General features: G+C 65.8%; 1 protein-coding gene across 9 annotated transcripts in view; it reads left to right on the top strand.

The window, feature by feature from the left end:
• Positions 1-868: 868 nt before the first annotated feature.
• Positions 869-26,305, top strand: part of AGRN (agrin) — a 35,625-nt gene continuing 10,188 nt past the window's right edge. For 2 of the 9 annotated variants that reach the window (XM_054445835.2, XM_054445852.2), the window contains exons 1-15: positions 872-1,194; positions 3,060-3,321; positions 15,717-15,764; positions 21,031-21,246; positions 21,477-21,701; positions 21,782-22,006; positions 22,259-22,465; positions 23,569-23,787; positions 23,869-24,063; positions 24,154-24,354; positions 24,440-24,588; positions 24,665-24,770; positions 25,510-25,626; positions 25,708-25,872; positions 26,082-26,225. In XM_054445835.2, the coding sequence (XP_054301810.1) occupies positions 994-1,194; positions 3,060-3,321; positions 15,717-15,764; positions 21,031-21,246; positions 21,477-21,701; positions 21,782-22,006; positions 22,259-22,465; positions 23,569-23,787; positions 23,869-24,063; positions 24,154-24,354; positions 24,440-24,588; positions 24,665-24,770; positions 25,510-25,626; positions 25,708-25,872; positions 26,082-26,225 (2,680 nt within the window). In that variant the 5' untranslated portion in view covers positions 872-993. Of the gene's footprint in view, positions 1,195-3,059; positions 3,322-14,743; positions 15,137-15,716; positions 15,765-21,030; positions 21,247-21,476; positions 21,702-21,781; positions 22,007-22,258; positions 22,466-23,568; positions 23,788-23,868; positions 24,064-24,153; positions 24,355-24,439; positions 24,589-24,664; positions 24,771-25,509; positions 25,627-25,707; positions 25,873-26,081; positions 26,226-26,305 lie in introns of those variants that run through there. The other 7 variants (XM_054445867.2, XM_054445859.2, XM_054445805.2 and 4 more) reach the window with 6 other exon arrangements.

Genomic DNA, 26,305 nt, shown 5'->3' with positions numbered 1-26,305 from the left:
TAATTTTTAATTTTTTTGAGATGGGGTCTTGCTATTTTGCCCAGGCTAGTCTCGAACACCCGTGTCAAGAAATCTTGCTGCCTCCGCCTCCCAGAGTGCTGGGATGACAGGCGTGAGTCACCACGCCCAGCCTAGACACAGTTCTGAGGGGACAAAGAGGGCCTCCGCTCCCTCCTTTCAATCTTCAGCTAGGCCAGGCTCCCACTTGGGCCCTCCAGCCCTCAGTTTCCCCCTGCACCCAGCCAGGCCAAGCTGCAGAGGCGCCCGGCCCAGAGCTGGGAGGGGGCGTGGCGGGACCCGCGCTTGCAGCCGCGGGACGGAAGGGGGCGCGAACCTCCCCGCGGAGGGGCCTGGGGGCGGGGCTGGGAGGGGCGGGACCGCGCCCCGTGCTGGCCAATCAGCGCCCACCCCGGCACCGGGACCCGCCTCCGCGCCGCAGCCCCCGGGGGATCCGGCCAGGCCGAGTCTCGGTGTCCGGCCCCGCGTGGGAGGGGCGCGGCCGGCGGGGCGGGATCGGGGCCGGGTCTGGGGCCCCTCCCGGCGGCCTTCGAGCCCTGCCGCCCGGCTCGGCGCCGCCCGGAGCCCCTCGGCAGTCCCGTCACGTCTCCTCCAGATTAGGCATTAACTCGGGTGCAGCCGCACTTCCGGGGGGCAGCGGCGGGGGAGGGGCGCCTGCGGGATCCAGACCCGCCCCCCACTCTCCCCTCCCCGCCCCCTCCCAGGCCGCCCCCTTCCCGCCCCACGGCCGCGCCGGGCGCTGCGTCCCGGGGCTTTGTTCGCGGCCGGCGCGGGTCGCCGGCCTCCGGGCGGGCCGGGGGAGGGAGGAGGGAGGGCGCGGGGAGGGGGTGGGGAGGAGAGAGGGGGAGGGGCGCCGCCCGGGCCCCGCCCCCGCCCGCCCGCCCGCGCTCCGCCGCCTCCCGAGCTGCGTCCCGTCCTGTCCAGTCCCGTCCCCGGTGCGGCCCGCGCGCTCCTCCGCCGCCTCTCGCCTGCGCCATGGCCAACCCGTCCCGCCCGGGCCCGCTGCGGCTACTGCTGCTGCTCCTTGTAGTGGCCGCGTGCGTCCTGCCCGGAGCCGGCGGGACGTGCCCGGAGCGCGCGCTGGAGCGGCGCGAGGAGGAGGCGAACGTGGTACTCACCGGGACGGTGGAGGAGATCCTCAACGTGGACCCGGTGCAGCACACGTACTCCTGCAAGGTGCGCCCACCCAGACCCCGGCCTCCCCTCGCGACGCCTGCCGCCCCGCCGGGACCCCCGCCCCAGGCCGTGGGAACCAGCCCCGGTCGCTCCGCAGCCCCCGCTCCGGCTCCCTTGGCGACCGCCAAGCCCTGGGAGGGGGGGTCGCCGGGTCCCGGGAAACTCGCGGGCGCCGGGGAAAGTTGCTGCGCGGCGGCCGTCCTCCGCCCGCCGCCCCCTCCCTCCTCGCAGAGACAAGTGCACCTCGCCCAGGGACTGCGGCTGCCGCGCGCCCTCCTTACCGGCCTAGAAGGAGAGGGGCCTGGGGAGGGGGGGGGGGCCTTTGCCCGGGCGGGGAGCGGGGGCTGGGCCCGGGGTCCGCTTGTCCCCCTCCCCAGAGGCCTTTCCCGGGGCGAGAGCGGGTGGTCAGGAGAGAAAAAGGGGCGCACAGCCTGAGCTCCCAACCCCAGGAGCCAGGTGGGGGGTGCCGCAGTGGCGGAGGGGGGGCGTGCAGGAGCAGAGAGGTGGGCGGGGCCGTCACCGGGCCTCATGTGCTTGGGGGCAGGGCCGGTGCCCCATCGCGCTCCTGCGGGAACAGGGGCTCCCCAGCCCGGGGAGGGGAAGTTTCCCCGGTTTTTCCTTCAGGTGCTTCTGGGAGCCCCCGGGGTAGGTACGCTGGGACCCCCACTATCTTCTCCTAGTAGGGGCGCGGGGGACTCAGAGCTGGCTCCCTTGTACCCCCAAAACCACCTCCTGGGGCCAGAAATCCACTCGTTTCCCTCCATGGAGGTGGAGAAGGTGGCAGCTTCTTTCAGACTGGCCAGTGCGGGCTACAGCTGGGCTCCCCCGCCGGCCCCGTCTCCTCCACAGCGGCCAGGGCACTTTGCCAGGCCCCTGCAGGATTTTCCCGACTTCCTCCCCGCTGCTCCTGGGTGTGGCTGGGGTGGGGGAAGGCGATGAAAGCCACCAGGCCCTGCCCCTGCCTGGGTCATCCGCCTCCTGGAGCCTACTGTTGGGGGGCGTGGAAGAGGCTCTGCCTGCGCAACTAGAGGGGGTCCCTGCGGATGCCGCAGTCCTGAGGCTCCCAGCAGGGGCTGCGCAGTGGACAGGCCAACCATTGTCTCTCCCCCAATCCGGCAGCCCCAGCCCCCCAGATCTCCTGAGGAAGGGGCTTCTTCTCCCGGCTTTGTTCTCAGGGGAGTGCGTGAGTGCGTGGGTCCCTGTCCCTGTGAGGGCCGCCAGGTCGGCTGTAGGCTTTACCACAGGCCGCCGTCAGAGCAGCTGCCCTCAGGGCCCCAGGAGCTGAGGAGGTGGAGGGTGGGGCACCCTGCACTGCCCAAACTTGATTTCGTGGTTCACAGGCTGCCCTGACTGCACAGACTGTAGGAGCCCGAGGAAGGGGCATCTCAACCCAGCCGCAGAGCCAAGCTGGCCCCTTACCCCGATGCCCCGTCCCCCTCCTCCACTGCCCAAGCTTGCCGGGAGGAGGGCCCTGAGCTGTGGGCCGGTGGGGAGAGGTGTGGAAGGCAGGCACCCCAAGCCAGGTGGGCCCCCTTCCCAAATTTAGCCTTAGCTGATAGGGTCGTTATTGGAGCTGAGATGGCTGAAGTTGGTTAGACCTGGGGGAGGGGATGTGTTCACAGGTGACGCATCTCTGAGCGTTCCCGCATGGGCCGTGGTGGCCAGTGTGTGCTTCCCCAGCTTCCGCCCAGCGGGCTGACCCAGAGGTCTCCCACATCTCTGCCCAGGGCTTGAGTCTACTGTGGACATTTGTCCTAAGCACCTAAAGTCCCCAGTCTAGCCCCTTTCCCAGGAGAGGACTAATGACACCTACCCCCATGTCCCCAGGAGAGGACTAATGACACCTACCGCCATGTCCACCCCAGGTTCGGGTCTGGCGGTACTTGAAGGGCAAAGACCTAGTGGCCCGGGAGAGCCTGCTGGACGGCGGCAACAAGGTGGTGATCAGCGGCTTTGGAGACCCCCTCATCTGTGACAACCAGGTGTCCACTGGGGACACCAGGATCTTCTTTGTGAACCCTGCGCCCCCATACCTGTGGCCAGCCCACAAGAACGAGCTGATGCTCAACTCCAGCCTCATGCGGATCACCCTGCGGAACCTAGAGGAGGTGGAGTTCTGTGTGGAAGGTGCGTGGTGGGGGGCTCGCATGGGGGCCGGTGGGGGTCAGGGCAGTGGCCAAGGTGGACAGGCTGCAGCGGTCGCTGTGAGGGGCCCTTTCGTGCTCTGCCGGAGCCTGCAGCACACGGTGTCTTGTAGTCTGACCTGTGGTCTGACTGTGGTCCAACCTCAGTCTCTGCTTCCCCAGCTGCATCTCCAAGCCCTCACATTAGACATCTTTGGCCTTGGGGCCCAAGGCAAGTCCCAGCCCTGCAAATGGACGGCCTCCTGCCTCCTCTCCTCCTCCCAGCTCTCCACACTTCCTCCTGGAGGCCCCTTTTAGGGAGAAGCCAGACAGGTGAATGTCCCCAGCTGTTTAAGGGCGTGTGTTAGCCCAGACCTCCGTCTAGACGGGCCCGCGTGTCGAGCACCCCTCGCCATGGGGATCGGGCTCCCTCGAGGCTGTGCGGCGAGGGCTTCTGCGGATCTGGAGGGTGTGGCATTTGCCATTGTGAGGTCTATCTTGCTTGCCGTTCCCATGGCTCTGCCGAATGGCCGAGGAGTGGCCCTCCCTGACCCCAGCCTGGTGGGGGCAGAAATCCCATGGCAGCCCCCGCAGGACAAGTCCAAGTTGGGGACTGAGATCGTTGGCTGGGGAATGTGGCGGGGAGAATATAGGAGGTCCCTGTCGCCCCCACATCCTGTCTGCTCCCTCATGGCTGCCTGGGAAGGGATGTGTCGGTGGGGGGGTCTGGAGAATGCTTCCTCCCCAAGGCAACAGCAAGGGTCCTGACTTCCCGTCTCTCTGATTTGCTCCGTTGGCCGGCAGGAAACTTTGCTGCCCTGACACTAGCCTGGCTCTTGAGGGGTCCTTGTGGGGTCCTGGACTGTCCACTGCTCTTGCCTTCTCTGTGCGTGCCTGGGGGCTGTGCAGGGAGAGGGGCAGCACCCAAAATGGGGAATGCTGCAGCCTTTTCCCAGCCTGTGGTGAGTGGTCCCCAAGCCGCCTTCAGGGTCCAGAGCCTCACTGCAGCACAGAGGAGGGTCCCCTGGGTCCTCCACTGGAAGGACACGATAACCTTGGCCCTCTTCTGGGCACTTGTGGTCTGGGGAAAAGATGGGGGCATCGTGGACTCAGGATAGGCTGTCGGGAGCTGAGGAGGGGCTGGAGAAGGGGGTTAGGGCAAGGAGAGGTTCCTGTCCCTGCAAGATCAGGAGAGGGAATCACTAACCCCACAGCCAGGTGGGTCCAGCCCGAGTCTGTGACTTGGTAACTGAGGACTTGCTGTAGGGTCAGAGGGCACATGGCAGGAGAGTCACCCCAGCCGAACGAGGCTCTGCGTCTTACCAAAGGCGCTCTACGCACGCCAGGCCCTGGCTCTGGAGCGAGTGCCCAGGCAGAGCAGAGCGCTGGGAGGAGGGTCCGTGGGGAGCCCCTACCAGGAGGGTGTGGCTTAGCCCAGCTGTGGGCAGTCGAACTCAGGGACAAGCTCCAGGTGGGGAGCCTGGGACCCACAGTCAGTATGCAGCTTGGGGAGCACGTGGGAGGGGCTGTGGCCACCGGACCCCCTGGGGTGGGGCTGGCCAGGGGAGGGTTAGCCAGGGAGGACTGTCATGGGAGGGGCCTTGCAGGTGAGCCAGGGGCCAAGGGGAGCCTCCGGAGGGAAACAGCATGAGGAGTGGGGAGCCCAAGAGCTTCCAGTGGGACATGTGGAGCTCTCCTGTGGAAGCAGACCAGGGATATCTCGGGTGGCTGGGGGCCCTGGCTGCTGGGACAGGGTAAATGCCTCCCAGAAGCCTGGGGTGAGCCCTGAGGGACAAGGTCCCTGGAGCCGGTCTGGCTGGAGAAGGGACAATTCTGTGTGCCTAGCCCTCCCCTCACACTGGGTGGTGTGGGAGGTGGGTCCACCTCCTGCTCTGTAGGAGATAAGGACATTGAACCCCACCCTGGGCACTCTGGTAGCCAAGGCCTCACCCTAGTGAGGGGGATGGATGGAGGGGGCTTGAGCCTAGCTGACCTCTCCCCATCTGACTCCGACCCCACCTCCCAGGACACAGGATGACGTCTGGGCAGCCCCTAGTCTTCGGAAGCTACCCCTGAGACCACAGGGTCCCACCTTGTATGGGGAACCCCATCCTGGAGACAAAGGCCCCACCAAGCTCCCCGGGTCGGGAAGGGCATGTCCTCCCAGGCCACGCCCCTCACCACCCCTGCCCGGACACCACCTGAGGTGCACCTGCTGCTGGGCCACACCTGGACTCAGCTCTACTGAGGACTTCCTTTCCTCAGTTTCTCACCTGGCCCTGCCAGGTCTTCCTGGCCCTGCCCAGCCGAGGCCCCTCCCCCAGTCAGCAGCCCTCAGAAAGGCTCCTCCCCCCTTCTCTGCCTAGGGAGCCACATTCCTGGCATAACTAAGACAGGTATGTGTCCCTCCCTCTGCGCCACCTTTGGGCGGGGGAGGCCGGCTGCTCCCTCCGGAAGGAGACCCCCGCCCCTGCTTTGTCAGGGAAGTGGCCTGGCCTCCGCAGTGCCAGCTGCCCAAGGCTGGCGGCTGAGCGGGCGACTCCTCCGGCCCTCGCCACCCTGTCCTGTCTGGGCACTGCCCATGCCCTCCCAGCCCACCTCACAAAGGCTGGTCCTAGAGCCTCCCTGAAGCCCCCAGGAGGGACTCCTGGCTGAGGGCTGGCCAGGCCGCCCGGGGCCCATCCCTCCCTGCTAGGAGCCAGGAGCAGAGAAAGGAAGTGTTGTCTGCCCCTGCCGGGGCCTGGCACAGGGACAGGGCAGGGGGCCAGGGCCGGAGTGAGTCTGGCGTCTTCCCAGCCTGGCCCTGCCCAGCTCTGAAGCCCGGGGTCCCGGCGGCCTAGTCCCGGCCCCGCCTATATTCCGGCCTGTGCACCCTCCCTTCCTCCCTGCCTGGCCAGCTGTCTAGGCCTCAGGACGGCAGTCCTAGGGGAAGCCCAGAGTCCCATGGCACCGGGGACAGCATCGGTGCTGAGGTTGAGGGGCCCGACAGCCCCAGACCAGGCTCCCCTCAGTGTGGGGCAGTCTAGGAGTTGGAGGAGGTTTCTGGGATGCAGGAGGACCTCCCATAGGGCTGGGCCCAGCCCCCTCTCCTGCCCAGGGCTCAGCTCCTGCCCCCAACTCCTCCGCGTTCCTGCCACCCTCTCCTGCCCCCTCCTGACTCCAGGTTCTCATCCTGCCCCCTGGTTCCCCCACCCCCACCCCATGAGCCCCTCTCTGGCCCTCCCCCAGGCAGGTCTGGGCTCGAGGCTGCTGCCCCAATCTCCCTCCTGCAGCTGGGAGGGGTCTGCTGGGTGGGAGAGCGGAGGGCCTACCTCTGTCCCTCCCCACTCACCTCTGTTTCTCCTGGAGCTGGGAGGGGGGTCTGCCAGGTGAAGGGCCCACCTCTGTCCTTCCCAACCCCGGGGCTCCTGGTGGGAAGTTGGGGCTCGGTGCTTCCCACCTGCGTGAATGGACTTGTCCCGTCTTTGACTTCTCCTGGGCTTGCCCCTGCCTTGGCCTCGGGGGGGCTTTGCTGGCTGAAACCAAAGGGAGCGAGGTTGTGGGACGGGTAGGGGAATCAGATCGGTCAGTTCTGCGGAGATGACCTCTTTGAGAGGGCCAGGCTGAGCTGGTGGAAGGAGCTCTTGGCTTTTTCCAGACCCCACCCAACCCCCTCACTCCCCACCCAGAGAACAGCCCTGGCTCCATTGTTCCTGCAGACTGGAGAGGGAAGGTTGTTTTGGAACTGGGCTCGCTCCCGCTTGTCCACGCTGGCTGCTGTGGTGGGGCCTCTGTGGGTGGCGGTGGGGATGGCACCTGCTGCAGCCTCCAGGCCGAGGTGGGGGAGAAGGAGGTTAGGGCGAGGACAGGTTCCTGTCCCTGCAAGATCAGGAGAGGGAATCATTAGCCCCACCGCCTGCAGAAGGCGGGATGGGGCTGCTCCAGAGAAGGGGGTGCCTGTGCCTCGGGGCTACAGGTCCGGTCAGAGGTCATTCCGGCCAGGCCCGTGCCACTTCCTTCCTGAAGGGCTGACTCTGCCCCCATCACCGCAGGAGGGTGGAAAACAACTGCAGAAGCAGACGCCCCACGCCCAGGGCTTTCCTTCCACCTGTGGGACCCAGGTCCACGGTCCCACCAGCGGCCTGGGTGGGGCAGGAACGGACCCCCTTCCTGCAGTCCTGGTTCTGGCACCCCCCTCCCCACTTGGACTGGGCTCCCCAGGGCCCCCGAAGCCCAGCAGGGCTGGGGCTGCAGACGGAAACACGATGGTGGCCTGCCCACCTCAGGATGGAATCCCGGGGTCCCAGGAGGTGCCTGCCCCTCAGAGATGAGAAACAGGAAGTGCAGGGCTGAGACATCACCCCACGGACAGTGCAGGGCTGAGACATCACCCCACAGACAGTGCAGGGCTGAGATATCACCCCACGGACAGTCGCCCGCTGGAGGAGGAGGCTGTGTGCGCCTGCTGGGGGGCTGCACTGGGGCTCAGAGCAGTCCTGTGCGCCCCGCAGGCTGTGGCAACATTGTGGCTGGGATCTAGGGAATGAGGCAGGTCTCTAGCAGAGCCTGCAGCACTGAGGGAAGCTCCCCCGAAGGGGCCTCTCCCCCCAGCACAGATCCTGGGAACTTCCTCTGAGGAAGGCCTCCTGCCAGGGGCAGCTCACAGCGGGACCTGGGAAAGGGAGACGGCCCCTCCCAGCCCCCTTCCTGCAGTCCCCCCACGGAGCAGAGGCGTGGGAGAAGGGGCGCGCTGTGTCCTACAGGCAGCCGGCTGTTTCCAGCTGTGTGGCCTGCGTGTGTGCACGTGTTTGTGTGTGTGTGTGTGTACGCATGTGTGTGCACGTGCCTGCAGCCTCAGATGTACCAGCCTGTGCACTTCAGAATTCTGGCTGGAGCCTCCACTAGTGGGCCATGGTTCTTGCCGCCCTGTGTCCCTGGGCTCAGCCCAGGCCGGTGCTGCAGGTGTGGGGCTGGTGGTGGGTGACCCTGGCCTGTCCAGGGGGCCTCGGAGCTGGGCTCTTCCTCTGTCCTCGTGCACATGTCTCGCCTCAGCTTGCTGTTGGTTGTCCAGTCTCCTGCCCCCTGCGTCCAGCACGCTGCCCTGTGTCTGGCAAAGGGCCCAGGACCTTCTGCAGGCACTGCCTCTGAGATGACCAGTGTGGTTTCTGAAGGTTTGAGATGAGGGCATGCTGGCTCCCTTGGGGCTGCAGTGAGGACAAGGAGAGGGTCCTGGGTCACAGTCCCTCACATGCCTGCGGGACCTCGAGACCGACACAGACGCCCACCCCTGCCCAGATGGGGCTCTGTCTGGGGGCAGCAAGGCAGTCTGGGAGTCAGACCAGGCCTGGTCAGGGTGGGAACGGGGGTCTGTCGCCGGCCTGAGCCTCCCTGCCCCGCCCCTTGGCAGCCACCTTGGCCACCCTCACACTGGGCCCTAGGAGAAGCAAGCCCCTGTGTGTCCGCAGGTGGGAGGCTCCCATGCACCCCCCGCTGGAGAAACACAAGCACAAACACCGGCCCACAGCGACCCTGGCCCACAGCAGCTGGTGGGGAGGGGCTGTGCCCCCTTCTCTCCCCAGGGGAGGCTGGGGTGTGAGCAGGGCTCACCGTGACCTTCACTGATTTCATCATCAGTGCCTTCCCCATTCACACACTCACTTCCCAAGGAAGCTGGGAGGGAGCTGTGCATTGAGGGGTGAAGGCCAGTGCAGAGAACTGTGGGAGAAAGAGGCTGTGGGCACGGGGCAGGAGAGAGGGCTGGGGCGCAGTCGTCAGCTGCCGTGACCCCACAGCTGGGAGCAAGCTGATTCCTGCCTCGGAGCTGCCATCTCCCCTGCTGGCCGTTCTCTCTCCCGTGGGGAAACGCCCCCCCACACCTGGCTGGCAGCACCTGTGGGCACTGACTGCTCCATGCCAGCTGTTTTCTTTGGTTGGGGTTGGGGGCACCGAGCGCTTGGGTGGACCAGAAGTCAAGGTCTGCATTAGAGCCTATGTGCGGTGCGTGGGCCAAGGGCACCCACACCCTTTCCGAAGGAACCGAGCCCTAGCCCCTCCGGGGCCTACCAATTGCCAGAGAGCCCAGTGCTCCACCTGCTCCGGGCACCAACCCCCACCTCCTGAGGGCAGGATAAGTAGCTGCGGGTGCCCAACCAGAGTGTGCCTGTGTCCACACGGGAACACATATGTGGGAGGTGAGGAGAAAGTGCCTTCCCAGTGTATGGGTGGGGGTTGAGGGACAAAATTAATGTTGCACAAAGATATGAGGGACGCCCAATATCTATGCAGGCAGGTGGGGGGATGCCCAGTGTCTATGCAGGCAGGTGGGGGGCATCAGTGTCTATGCAGGCAGGTGAGGGTGCATCAGTGTCTATGCAGGCAGGTGAGGGGCAATCAGTGTCTATGCAGGCAGGTGGGGGGATGCCCAGTGTCTGTGCAGGCAGGTGGGGGGCATCAGTGTCTATGCAGGCAGGTGGGGGGCATCAGTGTCTATGCAGGCAGGTGGGGGGCATCAGTGTCTATGCAGGCAGGTGGGGGGATGCCCAGTGTCTATGCAGGCAGGTGGGGGACATCAGTGTCTATGCAGGCAGGTGGGGGGCATCAGTGTCTATGCAGGCAGGTGGGGGGCATCAGTGTCTGCAGGCAGGTGGGGGGATGCCCAGTGTCTATGCAGGCAGGTGGGGGACATCAGTGTCTATGCAGGCAGGTGGGGGGACATCAGTGTCTATGCAGGCAGGTGGGGGGACATCAGTGTCTATGCAGGCAGGTGGGGGGACATCAGTGTCTATGCAGGCAGGTGGGGGACATCAGTGTCTATGCAGGCAGGTGGGGGACATCAGTGTCTATGCAGGCAGGTGGGGGGGGCATCAGTGTCTATGCAGGCAGGTGGGGGGCATCAGTGTCTATGCAGGCAGGTGGGGGGGGCATCAGTGTCTATGCAGGCAGGTGGGGGGGCATCAGTGTCTATGCAGGCAGGTGGGGGGATGCCCAGTGTCTATGCAGGCAGGTGGGGGGCATCAGTGTCTATGCAGGCAGGTGGGGGGCATCAGTGTCTATGCAGGCAGGTGGGGGGGGGCATCAGTGTCTATGCAGGCAGGTGGGGGGACATCAGTGTCTATGCAGGCAGGTGGGGGGGCATCAGTGTCTATGCAGGCAGGTGGGGGACATCAGTGTCTATGCAGGCAGGTGGGGGGATGCCCAGTGTCTATGCAGGCAGGTGGGGGGCATCAGTGTCTATGCAGGCAGGTGGGGGGGCATCAGTGTCTATGCAGGCAGGTGGGGGGCATCAGTGTCTATGCAGGCAGGTGGGGGGCATCAGTGTCTATGCAGGCAGGTGGGGGGGGCATCAGTGTCTATGCAGGCAGGTGGGGGGACATCAGTGTCTATGCAGGCAGGTGGGGGGGCATCAGTGTCTATGCAGGCAGGTGGGGGGGCATCAGTGTCTATGCAGGCAGGTGGGGGACATCAGTGTCTATGCAGGCAGGTGGGGGGATGCCCAGTGTCTATGCAGGCAGGTGGGGGGCATCAGTGTCTATGCAGGCAGGTGAGGGGCATCAGTGTCTATGCAGGCAGGTGGGGGGATGCCCAGTGTCTATGCAGGCAGGTGGGGGACATCAGTGTCTATGCAGGCAGGTGGGGGGCATCAGTGTCTATGCAGGCAGGTGGGGGGCATCAGTGTCTATGCAGGCAGGTGGGGGGAGGGGGACATCCCGCGTCTATGGGGGCAGGTGGAGGGACAGGATTGGGGCTGGGGTCGGCAGTGGGGCTGAACAGCGGGCAGAGTGGGGGTCAAGGAGCAGGGGTGGTGCTGGGCAGGCCAGGAATACCCATTGTGTGGCCGTGTGTGTGTGTGCAGTGCATGGTGCTGTGAGTGTGAGATCGTGTGTGTGTGTGCAGTGCATGGTGCTGTGAGATCAGCATGTGTGTGTGTGTGCAGTGCATGGTGCTGAGTGTGAGATCAGCATGTGTGTGTGTGCAGTGCATGGTGCTGTGAGTGTGACATCGTGTGTGTGTGTGTGCAGTGCATGGTGCTGTGAGATCAGCATGTGTGTGTGTGTGTGCAGTGCATGGTGCTGTGAGTGTGAGATCGTGTGTGTGTGTGTGCAGTGCATGGTGCTGTGAGATCAGCGTGTGTGTGTGTGTGCAGTGCATGGTGCTGAGTGTGAGATCAGCATGTGTGTGTGTGCAGTGCATGGTGCTGTGTGACATCGTGTGTGTGTGTGTGTGCAGTGTATGGTGCTGTGAGTGTGAGATCAGCGTGTGTGTGTGTGCAGTGCATGGTGCTGTGAGATCAGCATGTGTGTGTGTGTGCAGTGCATGGTGCTGTGAGTGTGAGATCGTGTGTGTGTGTGCAGTGCATGGTGCTGTGAGTGTGAGATCAGCGTGTGTGTGTGTGCAGTGCATGGTGCTGTGAGATCAGCATGTGTGTGTGTGTGCAGTGCATGGTGCTGTGAGTGTGAGATCGTGTGTGTGTGTGCAGTGCATGGTGCTGAGTGTAAGATCAGCATGTGTGTGTGTGTGCAGTGCATGGTGCTGTGAGTGTAAGATCAGGGACCAGGGGGCTAGTGCTCTTTCTTGCACATGAGCCTGCGTGGGCTGGTCAGGGCTGAATGATTTTGTCTGAAGATCCCAAAATAACTCATGTCGCCTGAGCTCCCCTCCCTGGCTGGGCCTGGGGCCTCAATGGCCCTTTGTCTTTCTGAAGGCATCTGGGCCTCTGTGGGGGGCTCAGACACTGACTGGGGCTGGGTGGGGCCAGGCTGCCTGCCTGGTTCCCCTTACCCCTGGCCCAGCCCAAGGGGCCCTAAGCCTCATTCCAGTGTTGGCCTGGGCCAGCCAGGCCCCCCACCTGACTTTCAGCTTGTTGGGCCCCCTTTGCTGGCAGATCCCAGGGTCTCTCTGTGTGGGGGCAAACTTCCCAGGCAGTGTTTGAGGCCCCCTCTGCCAGCCCGTACCTGGGGCTCCCCCACCCCTCCCACATTCTGGTACCTGCATGTCCTCCTCCCGCAGAGCCCACCAAGAGATCCCATGGCTGAAGGTAGTGGCAGCAGGCGGGCTGACGCGTGACCTGGTAGCACAGCCTGGCTTTGACCCTGGCACTGCCCCTGGGACTCAGAGCTGGGAGGTGAGAAATGGGGAATGCGTGTGAACCACCTGCCTCTGCACAGCAAGTCCTGTTGCTGGGTTTTCTCATCCCTGGGCCACACCCTGCCCTGGGGAGATAAAAAGTCAGACCCTGCCCGGGGCACCCACACTCAGCGCCGCCGGAACACTGTCAGCCTGGTGTGGACAGTGCCAAGGTCCAGCGGGGTGGGGTGGTTGGGGTAGGAGCTCCCCTGAGGAGAGAGTGAGGCCAGCAGGGGTGGGTCTCCAAGTGGTTCCTTTGACAGCTGCTCTGGATGGGACGTGGCTTGGGGTGGGTGAGAACCCTTGGCTGAGTTTGGATTTTTCTGCAAGATTTCATTGGAACAGGAGGTTCCAGGGCCGTAGAGATGTGGAGGCCTCCTGTCTGGGTGATGGGGCATGGTGCTGGTCCCTGGCTGTGGGGTGGAAAGGAGTCCCAAGAGAGGGAGCTGGCAAGACAGGACCTTCCCAGCTAAGGTGGGGTTGGTGGGATTTGGCTGGGGCCCTTGGAGGAGCCTGACCAGGAGGGTGAGACAGGGCACCTGGCGGGAAGGAGGCGTTGGGGAGAGTCCAGACGGAGTCCGTGGGGTTGAGGGGCCCACAGACCCGGCTGGCGGACTCCAGGAAGGCAGCAGGTGTGGGCGGTGGGTTCTCTGGGGTGGACTGAGGTGAGGCCTGGGTGTGACCACGCGGTGGCACTGGTGGCTGCCGGCAGCTGTCGTCTGCAGAGTGGGTGAGACCGAGTGAGGCAGATGGCTCAGATGGCTTGGTCCGCGGTGCTGGGGGAGACTGGCGGAGCAGAAGCGCCCTGGCGCCGGGTCCTTGCTTTCCTGGAGCTGGGGGCTTGGGGAATGGGGTAGGTCATTGCAGGGACAGAGGAGAGGGCCGGGTAATGGGTGCGCAGGGGTCCCTTCCAAAGGCTGCGGGGTGGCCAGGGGTGTGCGGGGGGCTGAGGTGCGGTCGCCGAGGGATTCTGGCCTCCAGGGTGGTCGGGCCTGGCATGGACTCTAGGGGATGGTGCACGCACCGGACCGGACGGGCCCCTCCCTTACCCCTGGATACCCCGGCTGGGCAGCGGCCAGGGAGAGGGGCGACCTCCGGGGGCGGTTGTGGGGACGCCGGACTATGCGTCAGGAGTCCCAGATGGGCCCAGACCCCCATTCCCCGCCCCGGGCCGCAGTGACGTCAGGGCCCGGACGTTCCCGGAACGGCCTCTCGGGGGCGTTCCAGGCCCACGGACCCGCAGGGAGTCCCCGCCGCAATTTGCATGGGGCTCATTTGCATGACCCCGCCCCGCGCGGGAGTCGGGGGCGCCGGCTACTGGAGGAGCCACTGTCAATCCCCAGGGGAAAGTGGGCGAGGCGATTTCTGGACCGCTCACCTCACTCCACCCTCCAGCTCGCGCCGCACCTGGGGCCCTCCCCCACCTACGCCCCGCCAGGGTGGGGCCGCGGGCGCAGACACACTCGCGGGCACACGCACGACGACGCGCACCCGCGGGCGCACGCGGCCCCCCGAGCCCCTTGCGGCGACTCGGATTCACCCCAGCGGGTGCGGGGCGCGAACTCGCCCAGCCCAGCTCCTGCTCCCCAGGCGCTTCCTCCTCCCGCGACCTGCCCCGGCCGCACCCGCCTCCGCTCCAGCACCAGACCCTGCCCGGCGCGACCCCTGCTCCCCCGGCCCAGCCCCAGCGCCTCCAGTCCCACCCCCGGCCCCAGGGCCCCAGCTTCAGCCTCAGCACCCCCAGGCCCACCCCCGGCCCCAGCCTCAGCCACCCCAGCCCCAGTCCCGGCCCAGCCCCAGCCCCAGCGCCCCCGGTCCCGGGCCCACACCCAGCCCCAGCCCCAGCCGAGGACCCCCGGCCCCGCCTGCCCGGCGTTCCCTTTTGTGCGGCGCTCTCCCGTCCGCGTCCGCCCGATCCTCTGGAACTCCCCGCGGACGCCGGGGTCCCCGGAGGCGGCTTCCTTTGTCTCTGCTCCCGCCCTCCCTCCGCGGCGCCCTCGCCCCTCACTCACCTCCCCAGCCCCGCGAGGACGAGGGGAGCTGGCGGGAGCCCGGGAGCCGGCGCGGCCTCCGCAGGCGGCGCTTTCTTCTCGCTCCCGACGCGGCCGCCCCTCCTGCCTGCCCGCTCCCATCGCCGCTTCCGCCTCTGCCGGGGACAGGGACAGCAGACCCTCGGCGCCCGGACCCCGCGCACCGGCCGCGCGCAGCGCCTCTCCGGTCTGCGCGGCTCCGGGGGCTCCGGGAAGACCAAGCGCTGGCGGCCGGCCCGGGGAGGCTGTGGGCAGCAGGGGTGGCCGCGGGCTCCCAGTCCCTCCTCCGCCTGCCTCGGAGCCCACATTTGGGATTTCTACTCCGGGAGAATTCTGCACTCCTCCCACGATGAGCCTGGAGAACTGGAGCCAGAACCTGGCACCCCCAGGGCTGTGACTGGGTGAACTCTGAGGGCACAGCTGCTGTCCGCCGCCCCAGGGGTCCCAGGATGGGGCGAGCAGCCCTGAAGAGGCCCAAGGGCACCCCGTGAGGAGCCCCCACGCTCTGAGAGTGGGGCGCAGAGCCGGAGCCCCGGGCCATGCCTCCGCTGCCGCTGGCGCGGGACACCCGGCAGCCGCCTGGCGCCTCCCTGCTGGTGCGAGGCTTCATGGTGCCCTGCAACGCCTGCCTGATCCTGCTGGCCACCGCCACGCTCGGCTTCGCGGTGCTGCTGTTCCTCAGCAACTGTAGGTGGCTGCGGGCGGGGCGCCGCACTGGCGAAGCCCCAACCCCGAAGCCCCTGCACATAGAGGCTGCAGGCCGCGGCGGGTCCCAGGGGCTCCCGGCAGCTTCCCGGGGATGGGATGGGTCACTCTGCGGACCCCTCGGTCCCTGGAGGCCGTCCTTGGGCTCTCAGTGGGCCTGGCCCTCACCCCAAGCTGCAGAAGCACTTTCTGCGGGAGCTGGGGAGGGAGGGGCAGCCGGCTACACTGAGAGCCGGCAGTTGGGGGTAGGGCAGGGCCTGCGGTGGACTCTTCCAGGGAAGGGGGGCCTGCCTGCACCCCGTGGCTGGGGCCCCATCTGACAGGGGTCAGGCCATGACTATTTGGCTGGAGGGGCAGAGAAAAGCAGGGGCCTCTGTCTCAGACCTCAGCCAGCTCATGGGGTCAGGGCTGGACCCTTCAGCATCCCTGCCTCCCCAGCCTGGATCCCTGGGGCTGGGGGAGGTGGGGTGGGCAGGGACGCCCCTTTCCAGGCAGGGCAAAGGGATGGGACAGGGAGGGGCCTGCTCAGAGGAGCCTAACTTGGGGATTTGTTTTCTTCTAGATAAACCAGGGACCCACTTTACTCCAGTGCCTCCGACGCCTCCTGATGGTGAGTGGGGCTGAGTTTGGGGGACCTGGATGGGCTGTGGCACTCTTGGGATTCAGGGGCCATTTGGAGGTGTGCACCCAGATGTGCGGTCTGGAGGCCGTGGCCTCACGGCACTGGAGCTCGGCTCTCACTTCTCTGGGCGTCAGCCCCCTCAGCCTCAAAACTGGGAACAAGTCCTGGGACCCACAGGTTGTGAGGTGATGTCAGACCTGTAGGGCGGGGCCAGAGTCTGGTCAGGGGGCTCCGCTCCATTGTCCTCCCTTCTCCCTGTTCAGCAAGGGGTGGGGCTGGACAGAGGCTGGAAGTGGACAGGAGCTTGCAGGGAAGGCTGGGCTGGGGGAGGGCCGCAGTCTGTCCCTGGGACTCTGCAGGCTGTCATGGGGGGGCACAAGTGATGGAGGGGGTGGGCTGACCTTGTTGACCTGCTTTGTGAGGTGGGGCCTGTCCTCCCCGGGGTGCTCCTGGTGTTTGGGCCACTGTCATCAGGGTGGTGCAACGGGAAGAGAGGAAGCAGTCAGCACTGCAGGGGAACACGGACGGGGGGACCGGTGGCTCCCTCGCCAAGCCTGGGGTCCTTTCCAGCAGGTGGGGAAGGAGCACCCAGGTTTTCTCTCAGCACCTGCCCCATCACTGCGTCTCACTTGCGTTCAGTTGCATGTACAGGGCTGTCTGTGCGAGGCCGTGCTGTGAGGCCTTCCTGACCAGGACATGGGGTGGGAAGGACGACCTGGGGAATCCTGAAGTGATCTGAAGACAGAGCCCTGGGCTGGATAGATCGTCTCGGCCACTCTCCAGGTCTTGGGAGTGGGGGATGATGGCTGGAGGAGGTGGCCAGGCCTTGGCAGGGGCCCCTGTGATGCCCACCTGTGCTGAGGGGTGGGGGTGGGGGTGGGGGCAGCTTGGGATGCTCAGTGGTCTGAAGGATAGGGTGGGGTCTTACCTGGGAGTGTGGAGTTTAGGCACCTGGGAACCGGAGCTGGATTCAGGGGTGTGAGATGGAGGCACTGTGCTTCCTCGGCCGCCGGCCAGGCTGGGGTGACCTGTAGTCAGCTGTGCTTTGCTCCTGAAGCCGCACACCAGCAAGTGGGCAGTGGTTCTCCCACACTTGGCTACTCAACTTCTGGTTCCAGGGACTATGGGCTGGGGCAGTGCTGGGCCTGGGGTGAGGAGCTGGGCAGTGGGAATGGGGAATGGTGGCTGTGGGAACCCGTCCTATCCCTGGGCTCTAGCCCTGCAACCTGTCTGTTGGCCCCCAGCCCCTGATGGCCCTCCAACACCTGCCCCCCGCCCCACCAGGCTGTTCCTACGAGATCCCAAAGGCTCTTCAGAGCACCAGGCTTCTCTTGGACTGTGGGGAGAGGAGACCGGTCTGCATGGCCAAGGTGATTGAGGCCTCTGAGGGGCCTCGTCCTGGTGGGATTGCTGTCCCCCTCCTGAGACTCAGGAGCCCTGTGGGTCAGGGCAGCACAGCACCATGGGTGGTTTGTGACCTGAGGCATTTGAGGGGACACGGAGTTGCAGGGGCCTGCAACGGGCTGGGAGAGCAGGTAGGTGAGCAGCTGGCTTGTCCTGGAAGACCCTCTCCCTCCTGGCAGCCCCAGGACTGGGGGCAGGAGGGTATGGACTCAGAGAAGGACCCAAGTCTTGCAGGAAGGGGCCTGAACCCTCCCAGTGGGCTGGGTCCTGGGGAGGAGGCAGGTCTATGCTGGTGGCTGGGGCCGGGCAGAGCCAGGGCAAGAACTGACTTTCCACCACATGTGAGCCAGAGGCCTGGAGCCAACTGGATTTCAAGATGTGCTCAGGTGGGAGGTCCCCTCTCTTAGCATCCTCAGCCTCTTTTCCTGACACCCAGAAGGCTGGGGAGTGTTTCCTTTTCTTTACACACTGCCCCCTTCACCTAGCCACAGCCCACCCTGCCACACAGTCACGGAGGGCTACACACCAAGGCCATCGTGACCCACACGCCACCTAACAGCGGTCATAGTTACAGGCCAGAGCTCACAGCTGGGCTGGGGCATCCTCTCCATCCCCCAGCCTACCCAGGACCAGGAAGGGAGTTAAATATACCCGCTCCTATAAAAAGCACTGCCGCCTCCAGCATTGCACATGGTGGGAGGACCCGTCACGCTGCGGGAGAGTGGGTGGGGAGGCCGAGTGGCCAGGGAGGGGCTCCTGCAGGAGGCGGAGCTAGGACAGGCGTGGCAGGACCCCCAAAAATGACCCATCGGGAACACAGGGCTCTCAGGGGCCTAGGTGTGTCCCCTGCATCTATGAGGGGCCGTGTGGGCCGGTGACCGGAGCGCAGATGTGTCTGAGCCCAGCGCTGGCATTTCTAGCCGTGTGGCCTTGTCAGGCGGCCTCGGCTATGTCTCACCTTCCCCCTGCCAGCTGGCTGGGGAGGCGAGTGTCCTGACATCTCGGGGCGTGGCTGCTGCCATGCGCTGTGCCTGGCGGGTACGTGCGTGTGTGCCATCACCACGTGCACCTGTCTTCAGGTGATCTCGTGTGGAGCCTCTATGATCCCCCAGGCCTGTGGGGACTCAGCACGGTGGTGGGAGCGGCCCCTCACCTAAGCCCGCAGTGTAAGCCGAGAATGGGGGGGGTGGGGCTTCCCGGAGGCAGTGATTTCTGAGCTCACTCTTGAGGGGCAGATGTGTTTCCAGCTTGGATGGGAATAGGAGGGAGGGACCAGCACTGTGACCTTTAAACCTTGGGCTGGCCGGCAGTGTCACATCATCAAATGCTGTGAGGGAGATCCACCCCCACTCCACAGCTGGGGCCACATCCCAAGAGGAGCGGACTCTTTCAGGCCCTAGAGGCAGAGGGGAAGGGGCCAGGACCTGGCCCTGCACACCAAATGGGGATGGGGGGCCGGTGCTCAGCCTGGCTTCAAGGTCCCCCCCAGGTACCCAAGGTCTCCCCACTGCCCTGCCACATTGGCCCAGCAGCTGGTCGCTCGGAGCCTTTCCCTAAGGTATCTCTAGGCTCCCATCCCAGAGCCTGCTCTCCATGCACCTCCATGCCCTTGCAAGCAGTCCAGCCCTGCTCACCCTGGTGAGCTGCCATCATCACCTTCTTCCCCAAGGCTCTGTCTTGGGACACAGCAGGACCTCGGGCTGGACTGTGGAGGGAGCTGCGGGTCCTGGCGGATGAGGAGCATGCCTGCCATCCAGGAACAGTGCCCTTGGCCATGGTGTCAGGGCCTTGGGAGAGGTCTGGGTGGGCCAAGGTGACCATGAGGGGAGAAAGGCTCAGGAGTCCGCCGGGTGCAGGGAGGTGACTGGGTCCTCGGCCATGGGTTTGGGACCTGGGGGGAACCATTGGTCCACAGGTCCAGCCGAAGCCCAGGAGAACAGCTGGCTGGGCATTGGCAGGTGCCCATTGGATTTGGACTGGGAGTCCCAGGGCCTTGGACAAGGCAGGGCCAAAGGGACAGGGAGGTGCTGAGGGGAGAGAGAAGGGGAACCAGAAGGGAAGGGAAGGGGCCAGGAGTGCATGTGGTTTGAGTTTGGTTTGAGCCAGGACGGAGGGAGGCCAGTGGTGATGACAGCCCTCATGACTGTACTTATGATGGTAGCAGACAGGCCACATAGTGCTGTGTGCTGGGCACCCTCTAAGCTTTGCAGATACTGGCCCATTTAACCCCACAATCCAGGGAGGTAGGTCCTATTGCTCCTATTCACAGAAGGGGACACTGAGGCCCAGGCAGGTGAGAACCTGCCCACATTCCCACAGTGGGTAATGCAGAGCTGAGCAGCCTGGCTGCAGGACCTGAGGTAGGAGAGGAGCAGAAGAGGGGTGGCGGCACAGCCAAGGTTTGGGGAGGAGGACAGGGATCTGTTGGTGGAGGGGGAGCATGGGTAGGTTGCAGGGATGGCAGGCTGACGGCCCTCACTCAACCTTCTGGGGTGGGGGCAGGGACACCCAGACAGACAGCGCCAGTCACCCTTCTGGGGTGGGCTGTTGCCATAGCAACAGCTGGCTTCAGCTCCCAGTGCACCCATCCTCCTTGGAGATGGGGGGGTTTCCTCCTGCCCCATTTCGCGAGCCTGCTGGGAAGTGATGGGTGGTAGCCACCCCTCTGACATGACTTATTAATGATAATTGGACCCAATTAAACATTTATTAAATCCAGACAGCTGCAGCCTCTAATGGGCCCTTCCCTGATCCTGGGTGGGCCATGCTGGGGGTGGGGTGCTCAGGATGGGCTGCCGCAGGGTCTCTGGGTTTTAACGTGCCTGAGGCAGCTTTGTTGGCCACGTTGAGGTCTGGTGATGGGACGTGTGTCAGGCGCAGTGGTCTGCAACAGTAAGAACTAAAATGAGCAACAGTTTCTGCATCTCTCCAAGAAGGAAGGTCGCTTTGACCGAGAGTGAGGGGGATGGAGGAGGCAGGAGTGAGGTGGGGGGCCAGGGGGATGCCCAGGGAGGAGGCGTGTGGGTGCCCCAGGGATCCCAGGGAGCGATGGGAGGCTGTAGAAGGGCACAGGCCTGCCGCGGGTGGAGGGCTGGCCAGGGAGAACAGGAAACAGTAGAGGCGGAGGCCGGGAATTTGCACTTCCAGGGAAGCTGGGGAAGAGTTGGGGAGAGGGAGGCAAGAAGATTCCCCACCCATCTTAGGCGCAGGGAGCGGTCAGGGAGGCGTCAGAGGTGGGTCAGAGCTGTGACCTGGCCTCATACCCCGTCCCCGTGGGGCTCTCTGGTCCCTGAGGGCCGGACGCGGGACCTGGGTGCGACCCGGGCAGGAGGCGGCAGGGCTCAGGTGTGCTGGACGCTGCAGCAGCGCGGGAAGGGGCTCCCCGGGCTCCGTGGGGTGAATCGGTGAGAGGCTCCGGTGCCGATGTGGAAGGAGCTCCTGAGCAGAACTGGGGCCTGGACTGCTTGTGCCCGAGTTGGTTTCGAGGCGTCTCTGCTTTTTGCTGGGGGCCCATGAGGTGGGTGGGAAGTGGGTGCTCGCCCGTCGCAGAAACAGAGTCCGGTGCCGCCTGCGGGAGACGCCCCTCTCCGCGGCTGCAGGGGCGGGGTGGGGGAGAATGGTCATCCCTGGAGAGGCCCGGGGCTGGCGGGAATCCTCGGCGGGCGGGGTCTGCGAAGGGCAGGGCCGGTCCTGTGAGCGCACGCACGCGTGTCCGTGTCCGTGGTGGACTCCCGATGTGGCGCGGGGGGGTGAATGCGCAGGTTGCGAGCACGGCAAGGTCTCGCAGTCTTGTGGACGTGGGTACGGGCGCCCCGGCACCCTGAGCCTTCTCCCCGACCCCCCCCCCCAGCGTGCCGGGGAATGCTGTGCGGCTTCGGAGCCGTGTGCGAGCCCAACGCGGAGGGGCCGGGCCGGGCGTCCTGCGTCTGCAAGAAGAGCCCGTGCCCCAGCGTGGTGGCGCCGGTGTGTGGGTCGGACGCCTCCACCTACAGCAACGAATGTGAGCTGCAGCGGGCGCAGTGCAGCCAGCAGCGCCGCATCCGCCTGCTCAGCCGCGGGCCGTGCGGTGAGCGGGGCGGGGCCGGTGCCTGGGGCGGGGAGGGGCGGGGCCTATGAGATGGAGCGAGGCTGGGCGGGGCCTCGGGACCAGTGGGGCGGGGCAGGGGCGGGGCCTGCGGGGCCCGGCGGGAAGGAGCGGGGCTGGGAGGGGCCTGAGGCCGGAGCGGGGCGGGGCGGGGCGGGGCGGGGCGGGGCGGGGCGGGGGCGGCCCGTCTGACCGGCAAACCCCGCCCGCAGGCTCGCGGGACCCCTGCTCCAACGTGAACTGCAGCTTCGGCAGCACTTGTGCGCGCTCGGCCGACGGGCTGACGGCCTCCTGCCTGTGCCCCGCGACCTGCCGTGGCGCCCCCGAGGGGACCGTCTGCGGCAGCGACGGCGCCGACTACGCCGGCGAGTGCCAGCTCCTGCGCCGCGCCTGCGCCCGCCAGGAGAATGTCTTCAAGAAGTTCGACGGCCCTTGTGGTGAGCGCGGCGGCGGGCGCACGGCTCGACCTCTGTGGGCGCGCGGCAACAGCGTCCTGACTCCTGCCCTCGACCCCTAGACCCCTGTCAGGGCGCCCTCCCTGACCCGAGCCGCAGCTGCCGTGTGAACCCGCGCACGCGGCGCCCTGAGATGCTCCTACGGCCCGAGAGCTGCCCTGCCCGGCAGGCGCCAGTGTGTGGGGACGACGGAGTCACCTACGAAAACGACTGTGTCATGGGCCGATCGGGGGCCGCCCGGGGTCTCCTCCTGCAGAAAGTGCGCTCCGGCCAGTGCCAGGGTCGAGGTGAGCGGCTCCCCCGAGGGAGGGCTCCAGCCAGTGCCAGGGTCGAGGTGGGCGGCTCCCCCGGGGGAGGGCTCCGGCCTGTGCCAGGGTCGAGGTGAGCGGCTCCCCCGGGGGAGGGCTCCCGCCAGTGCCAGGGTCGAGGTGGGCGGCTCCCCCGGGGGAGGGCTCCGGCCTGTGCCAGGGTGGAGGTTGGTGGCTCCCCTGGGGGGAGGGCTCCGGCCTCTCCATGATCCCCTCACCCCTGCGCCCTAGACCAGTGCCCGGAGCCCTGCCAGTTCAATGCCGTGTGCTTGTCCCGCCGTGGCCGTCCCCGCTGCTCCTGCGACCGCGTCACCTGTGACGGGGCTTACAGGCCCGTGTGTGCCCAGGACGGGCGCACATATGACAGTGATTGCTGGCGGCAGCAGGCTGAGTGCCGGCAGCAGCGTGCCATCCCCAGCAAGCACCAGGGCCCGTGTGGTGAGCGCCCCGGGGTGGAGGCCAGGCGGGGTGGGCTGCTCCTGCGTCAGTCCCTGCCTGGACATCACATGCCATCTTCATCCATCATTCTCCTTTTGGGGTCCTGGGAGTGGGCTGGTCCCTCTGGGAAGGCTCTGGGGAGGGTGGAGGCTGTGTGTGGAGGGTACCTGGATACTTGGGGGCTGGTGAGGCAGAGGCGGGGCCTTGTCCGGGCTCCCTGGTCCCTGCTCTCAGCCACGCCCTCCCTGGGAGTTCCCTGGCCTGTCAGCGTGTCTCCGCACTGTAAGCACAGACTGTTGGGGTGGGCAGGCTGGACACAACACCAGGGTCATCACTCTTGGGACATGGGCAGCCACCGGCCCTTTTGGAGGCAGTGTCAGGACTTGAAGGGCCGGGGGAGGCAGTGGCCATTGTGCCCTGGCAGGCCCGGCTGCCGTGGCTCTGCCTGCGTGTGTTCGTCTTGGTCAGTTCACCCATCTTCTGGTCTTTCTCTCTGCGTCTGTCTCTTCTCTTTGGTCTCTTCTTCTCTGTCGGCTCCGCCTCTTGTGTCTTCCAGCCTGACCTGCTGGCAGGATGAGGTGCCGTGCCTGCCCGCCAGGAGCCCGCAGCCCGAGGTCTGCCCCCGGTGCGGCAGGGGGGGTGGCTTGCTGCTGCCTGGCCTTGTGGTCCTCAGAGCAAGTGGACAGACACCTCCTCCCCCGTGCAGCCCTGGGTGTGACTCTGGGGGTGCAGGCTCCTCCCACCCACAGAGAGCCCCCCACATGCATGGGTGTCCTGGGGATGCTGGTGGTTAGGGGTCAGTGGCCTGGGCAGGCTGGGGAAGCCTGGCCCTCCCATAGCCTGCTGTGGACAATCAGGAAGCCCCAAGCTTGGGGGCAGCCCCGCCCACAGCCACCGGGGACTCCTGGGTGTGTGTTCCGCTCGCCTCTGCCGCGTGTCTGTCCCTTTCTCTGCCGTGTCTGCTGTGCATCTGGCCCTTCTCCTGTGTTCTCTCTTCCTCCACCATCCCCTCCCTGGGAGAGGGACTGCTGCGTGGGGCTGGGGGCTTTGCCTGCAGCTGAGGGGGGGCTTGTGGGACCACTGAGCACCTGTATCCTCCCCAGACCAGGCCCCGTCCCCGTGCCTCGGGGTGCAGTGTGCATTCGGGGCGACATGTGCTGTGAAGAACGGGCAGGCAGCGTGTGAATGCCTGCAGGCGTGCTCGAGCCTCTACGATCCTGTGTGCGGCAGCGACGGCGTCACATACGGCAGCGCGTGCGAGCTGGAGGCCACAGCCTGTACCCTCGGGCGGGAGATCCAGGTGGCGCACAAAGGACCCTGTGGTCAGTGGCGGGTGAGGGGTCTGGTGGGGGTCGGGGAGAGGGAGGTTCCTGGTTGCCATGGTGATGGAAGCTCCTCCCCAGACCGCTGCGGGCAGTGCCGCTTTGGAGCCCTGTGTGAGGCCGAGACCGGGCGCTGCGTGTGCTCCTCTGAATGCGTGGCTTTGGCCCAGCCCGTGTGTGGCTCCGATGGGCACACATACCCCAGCGAGTGCATGCTGCACGTGCACGCCTGCACCCGCCAGATCAGCCTGCACGTGGCCTCAGCTGGACCCTGCGGTGAGTGAGGCCGTGGGACCGGGTGGGCCAGGGTCCTGTGCCTCACTCAGCCTGGGCCTGCCGACCCCTTCCTGGATCTGTCTCCTGCAGAGACCTGTGGAGATGCCGTGTGTGCTTTTGGGGCTGTGTGCTCGGCAGGGCAGTGTGTGTGTCCCCGGTGTGAGCACCCCCCGCCCGGCCCCGTGTGTGGCAGCGACGGTGTCACCTATGGCAGTGCCTGCGAGCTACGGGAAGCTGCCTGCCAGCAGCAGACACAGATCGAGGAGGCCCGGGCAGGGCCGTGCGAGCAGGGTAGGCCGGGGGACGCTGGCGAGAACTGCTGGGCTCAGGCTTTGGACAAGAAGCCCCTGGGTGACTCCGCTCCCCTTCCCCACAGCGGAGTGCGGCTCCGGAGGCTCTGGCTCTGGGGAGGACGGTGACTGTGAGCAGGAGCTGTGCCGGCAGCGCGGTGGCATCTGGGACGAAGACTCGGAGGATGGGCCGTGTGTCTGTGACTTCAGCTGCCAGAGTGTCCCGGGCAGCCCGGTGAGCGCTGCACCCCTGGCTCTCGGCGGGCAGCGGGGACGAGGCTGCGGCCGCTCACACTGACTCCACTCTCCAGGTGTGCGGCTCAGATGGGATCACCTATAGCACCGAGTGTGAGCTGAAGAAGGCCAGGTGCGAGTCACAGCGAGAGCTCTACGTAGCGGCCCAGGGAGCCTGCCGAGGTGAGCCGGCTGCACGTGGGGTCTTAGGTACAGGCGCGGTGGCGTCTGGGTTTCCGCGTCTGGATGTGGGCGTGCCTGTGTGCTGCGGTGGGCCTCTGTGGACGTATGTATTGTGTTGTAAGTGAGCATCGTCCAGTGTTGGTGCATGTGCACATTTGTGCAGCTGCGTGTGTGGGCGTGTGTCCATCAGTCAGTGGGCGTGCACCAGGCCAGGCCCCAGTACTGGGAGGCAGCATGAACTATGTGGGGCTCCACCGTGTGGACACTTTATCTGCATTCATCGATCCAGTCAGTGTATCACACTAATTAGGTAAAAGTTGTGCCCGGTGTGTGTTACGCATGTGCACAGATGTGTGTCTGCAGGGGGCATTAACGGTACAGTTTGGAGGAACGTGGGTGAGAATGCATGCCGACGTCTTCAGATGCCTGTTTCTCGATTTGCAAGGACGCTCATCTGCGTATGTACAGCTGTGTGTGTGTGTGTGCACAGAGCTGTGTGTCCATGATCTTTGGATGCTCTGTGTGTTGTGTGTTCCTGGACCTGCATTTACAGACATGTCCTTGCGTACGATGTGGGAGCCTCACCTGTGTCCTCAGCCAGCCCCAGGCTCCCAGGCTCCTCTGGGAGCTGGGATCGGGAGGGCTGAGTGGTGACGGTGGGGGTAGGTGGAGGCCACTGCTGGGTCCAGGGTGGGTGTCAGCACTGCATGAAATCTGAGTCCCATACCCTTTCCTGCAGGCCCCACCTTCACCCCGCTGCCACCTGTGGCCCCCTTACACTGTGCCCAGACGCCCTACGGCTGCTGCCAGGACAATATCACCGCAGCCCGGGGCGTGGGCCTGGCTGGCTGCCCCAGTGAGTACTTGAGCTCAGCCCTGACCCCGGGCCTGGTGCGGCTGTGCGGCCACGTGACCTTGTCCTGCCCCGGCCTTGCAGGTGCCTGCCAGTGCAACCCCCATGGCTCTTACGGCGGCACCTGTGACCCAGCCACAGGCCAGTGCTCCTGCCGCCCAGGTGTGGGGGGCCTCAGATGTGACCGCTGTGAGCCTGGTTTCTGGAACTTTCGAGGCATCGTCACCGATGGCCGGAGTGGCTGTACACGTAAGTGACAGGGCCCAGAACTGGCCACCAGCTATGCCCTCCTACCCGTCCACCCCCATCACTGGGCCTCTCCTCACCTGCCCAGGCCCTGGCCTAACCCACACCTGGCTGGGGGCTGGGCAGAGCCAGGGTTGGGGAACAGGCTCTGGAGGAGGTGGGGAAGCCTGTCCAGGTGCAGACATCACATTCCTCCCCAATTTCCCCCAAAGCCTGCAGCTGTGATCCCCAGGGCGCCGTGCGGGATGACTGTGAGCAGATGACGGGGCTGTGCTCGTGTAAGCCCGGGGTGGCTGGACCCAAGTGTGGGCAGTGTCCAGACGGCCGTGCCCTGGGCCCCGCGGGCTGTGAAGCTGGTGAGTGAGGGCCAGCGCTACCCTGGGGCTTCATGAGGTGGGGTGGGGTCACCCGAGCCACAGAGGTTTCCCATGCCTGT

Source organism: Pongo pygmaeus, chromosome 1, assembly GCF_028885625.2.
Source record: "Pongo pygmaeus isolate AG05252 chromosome 1, NHGRI_mPonPyg2-v2.0_pri, whole genome shotgun sequence".
Lineage (NCBI taxonomy): Eukaryota > Metazoa > Chordata > Mammalia > Primates > Hominidae > Pongo > Pongo pygmaeus.
Note: the sequence above shows the minus strand (reverse complement) of the source record. Positions and strands in the feature narration are given on the sequence as shown.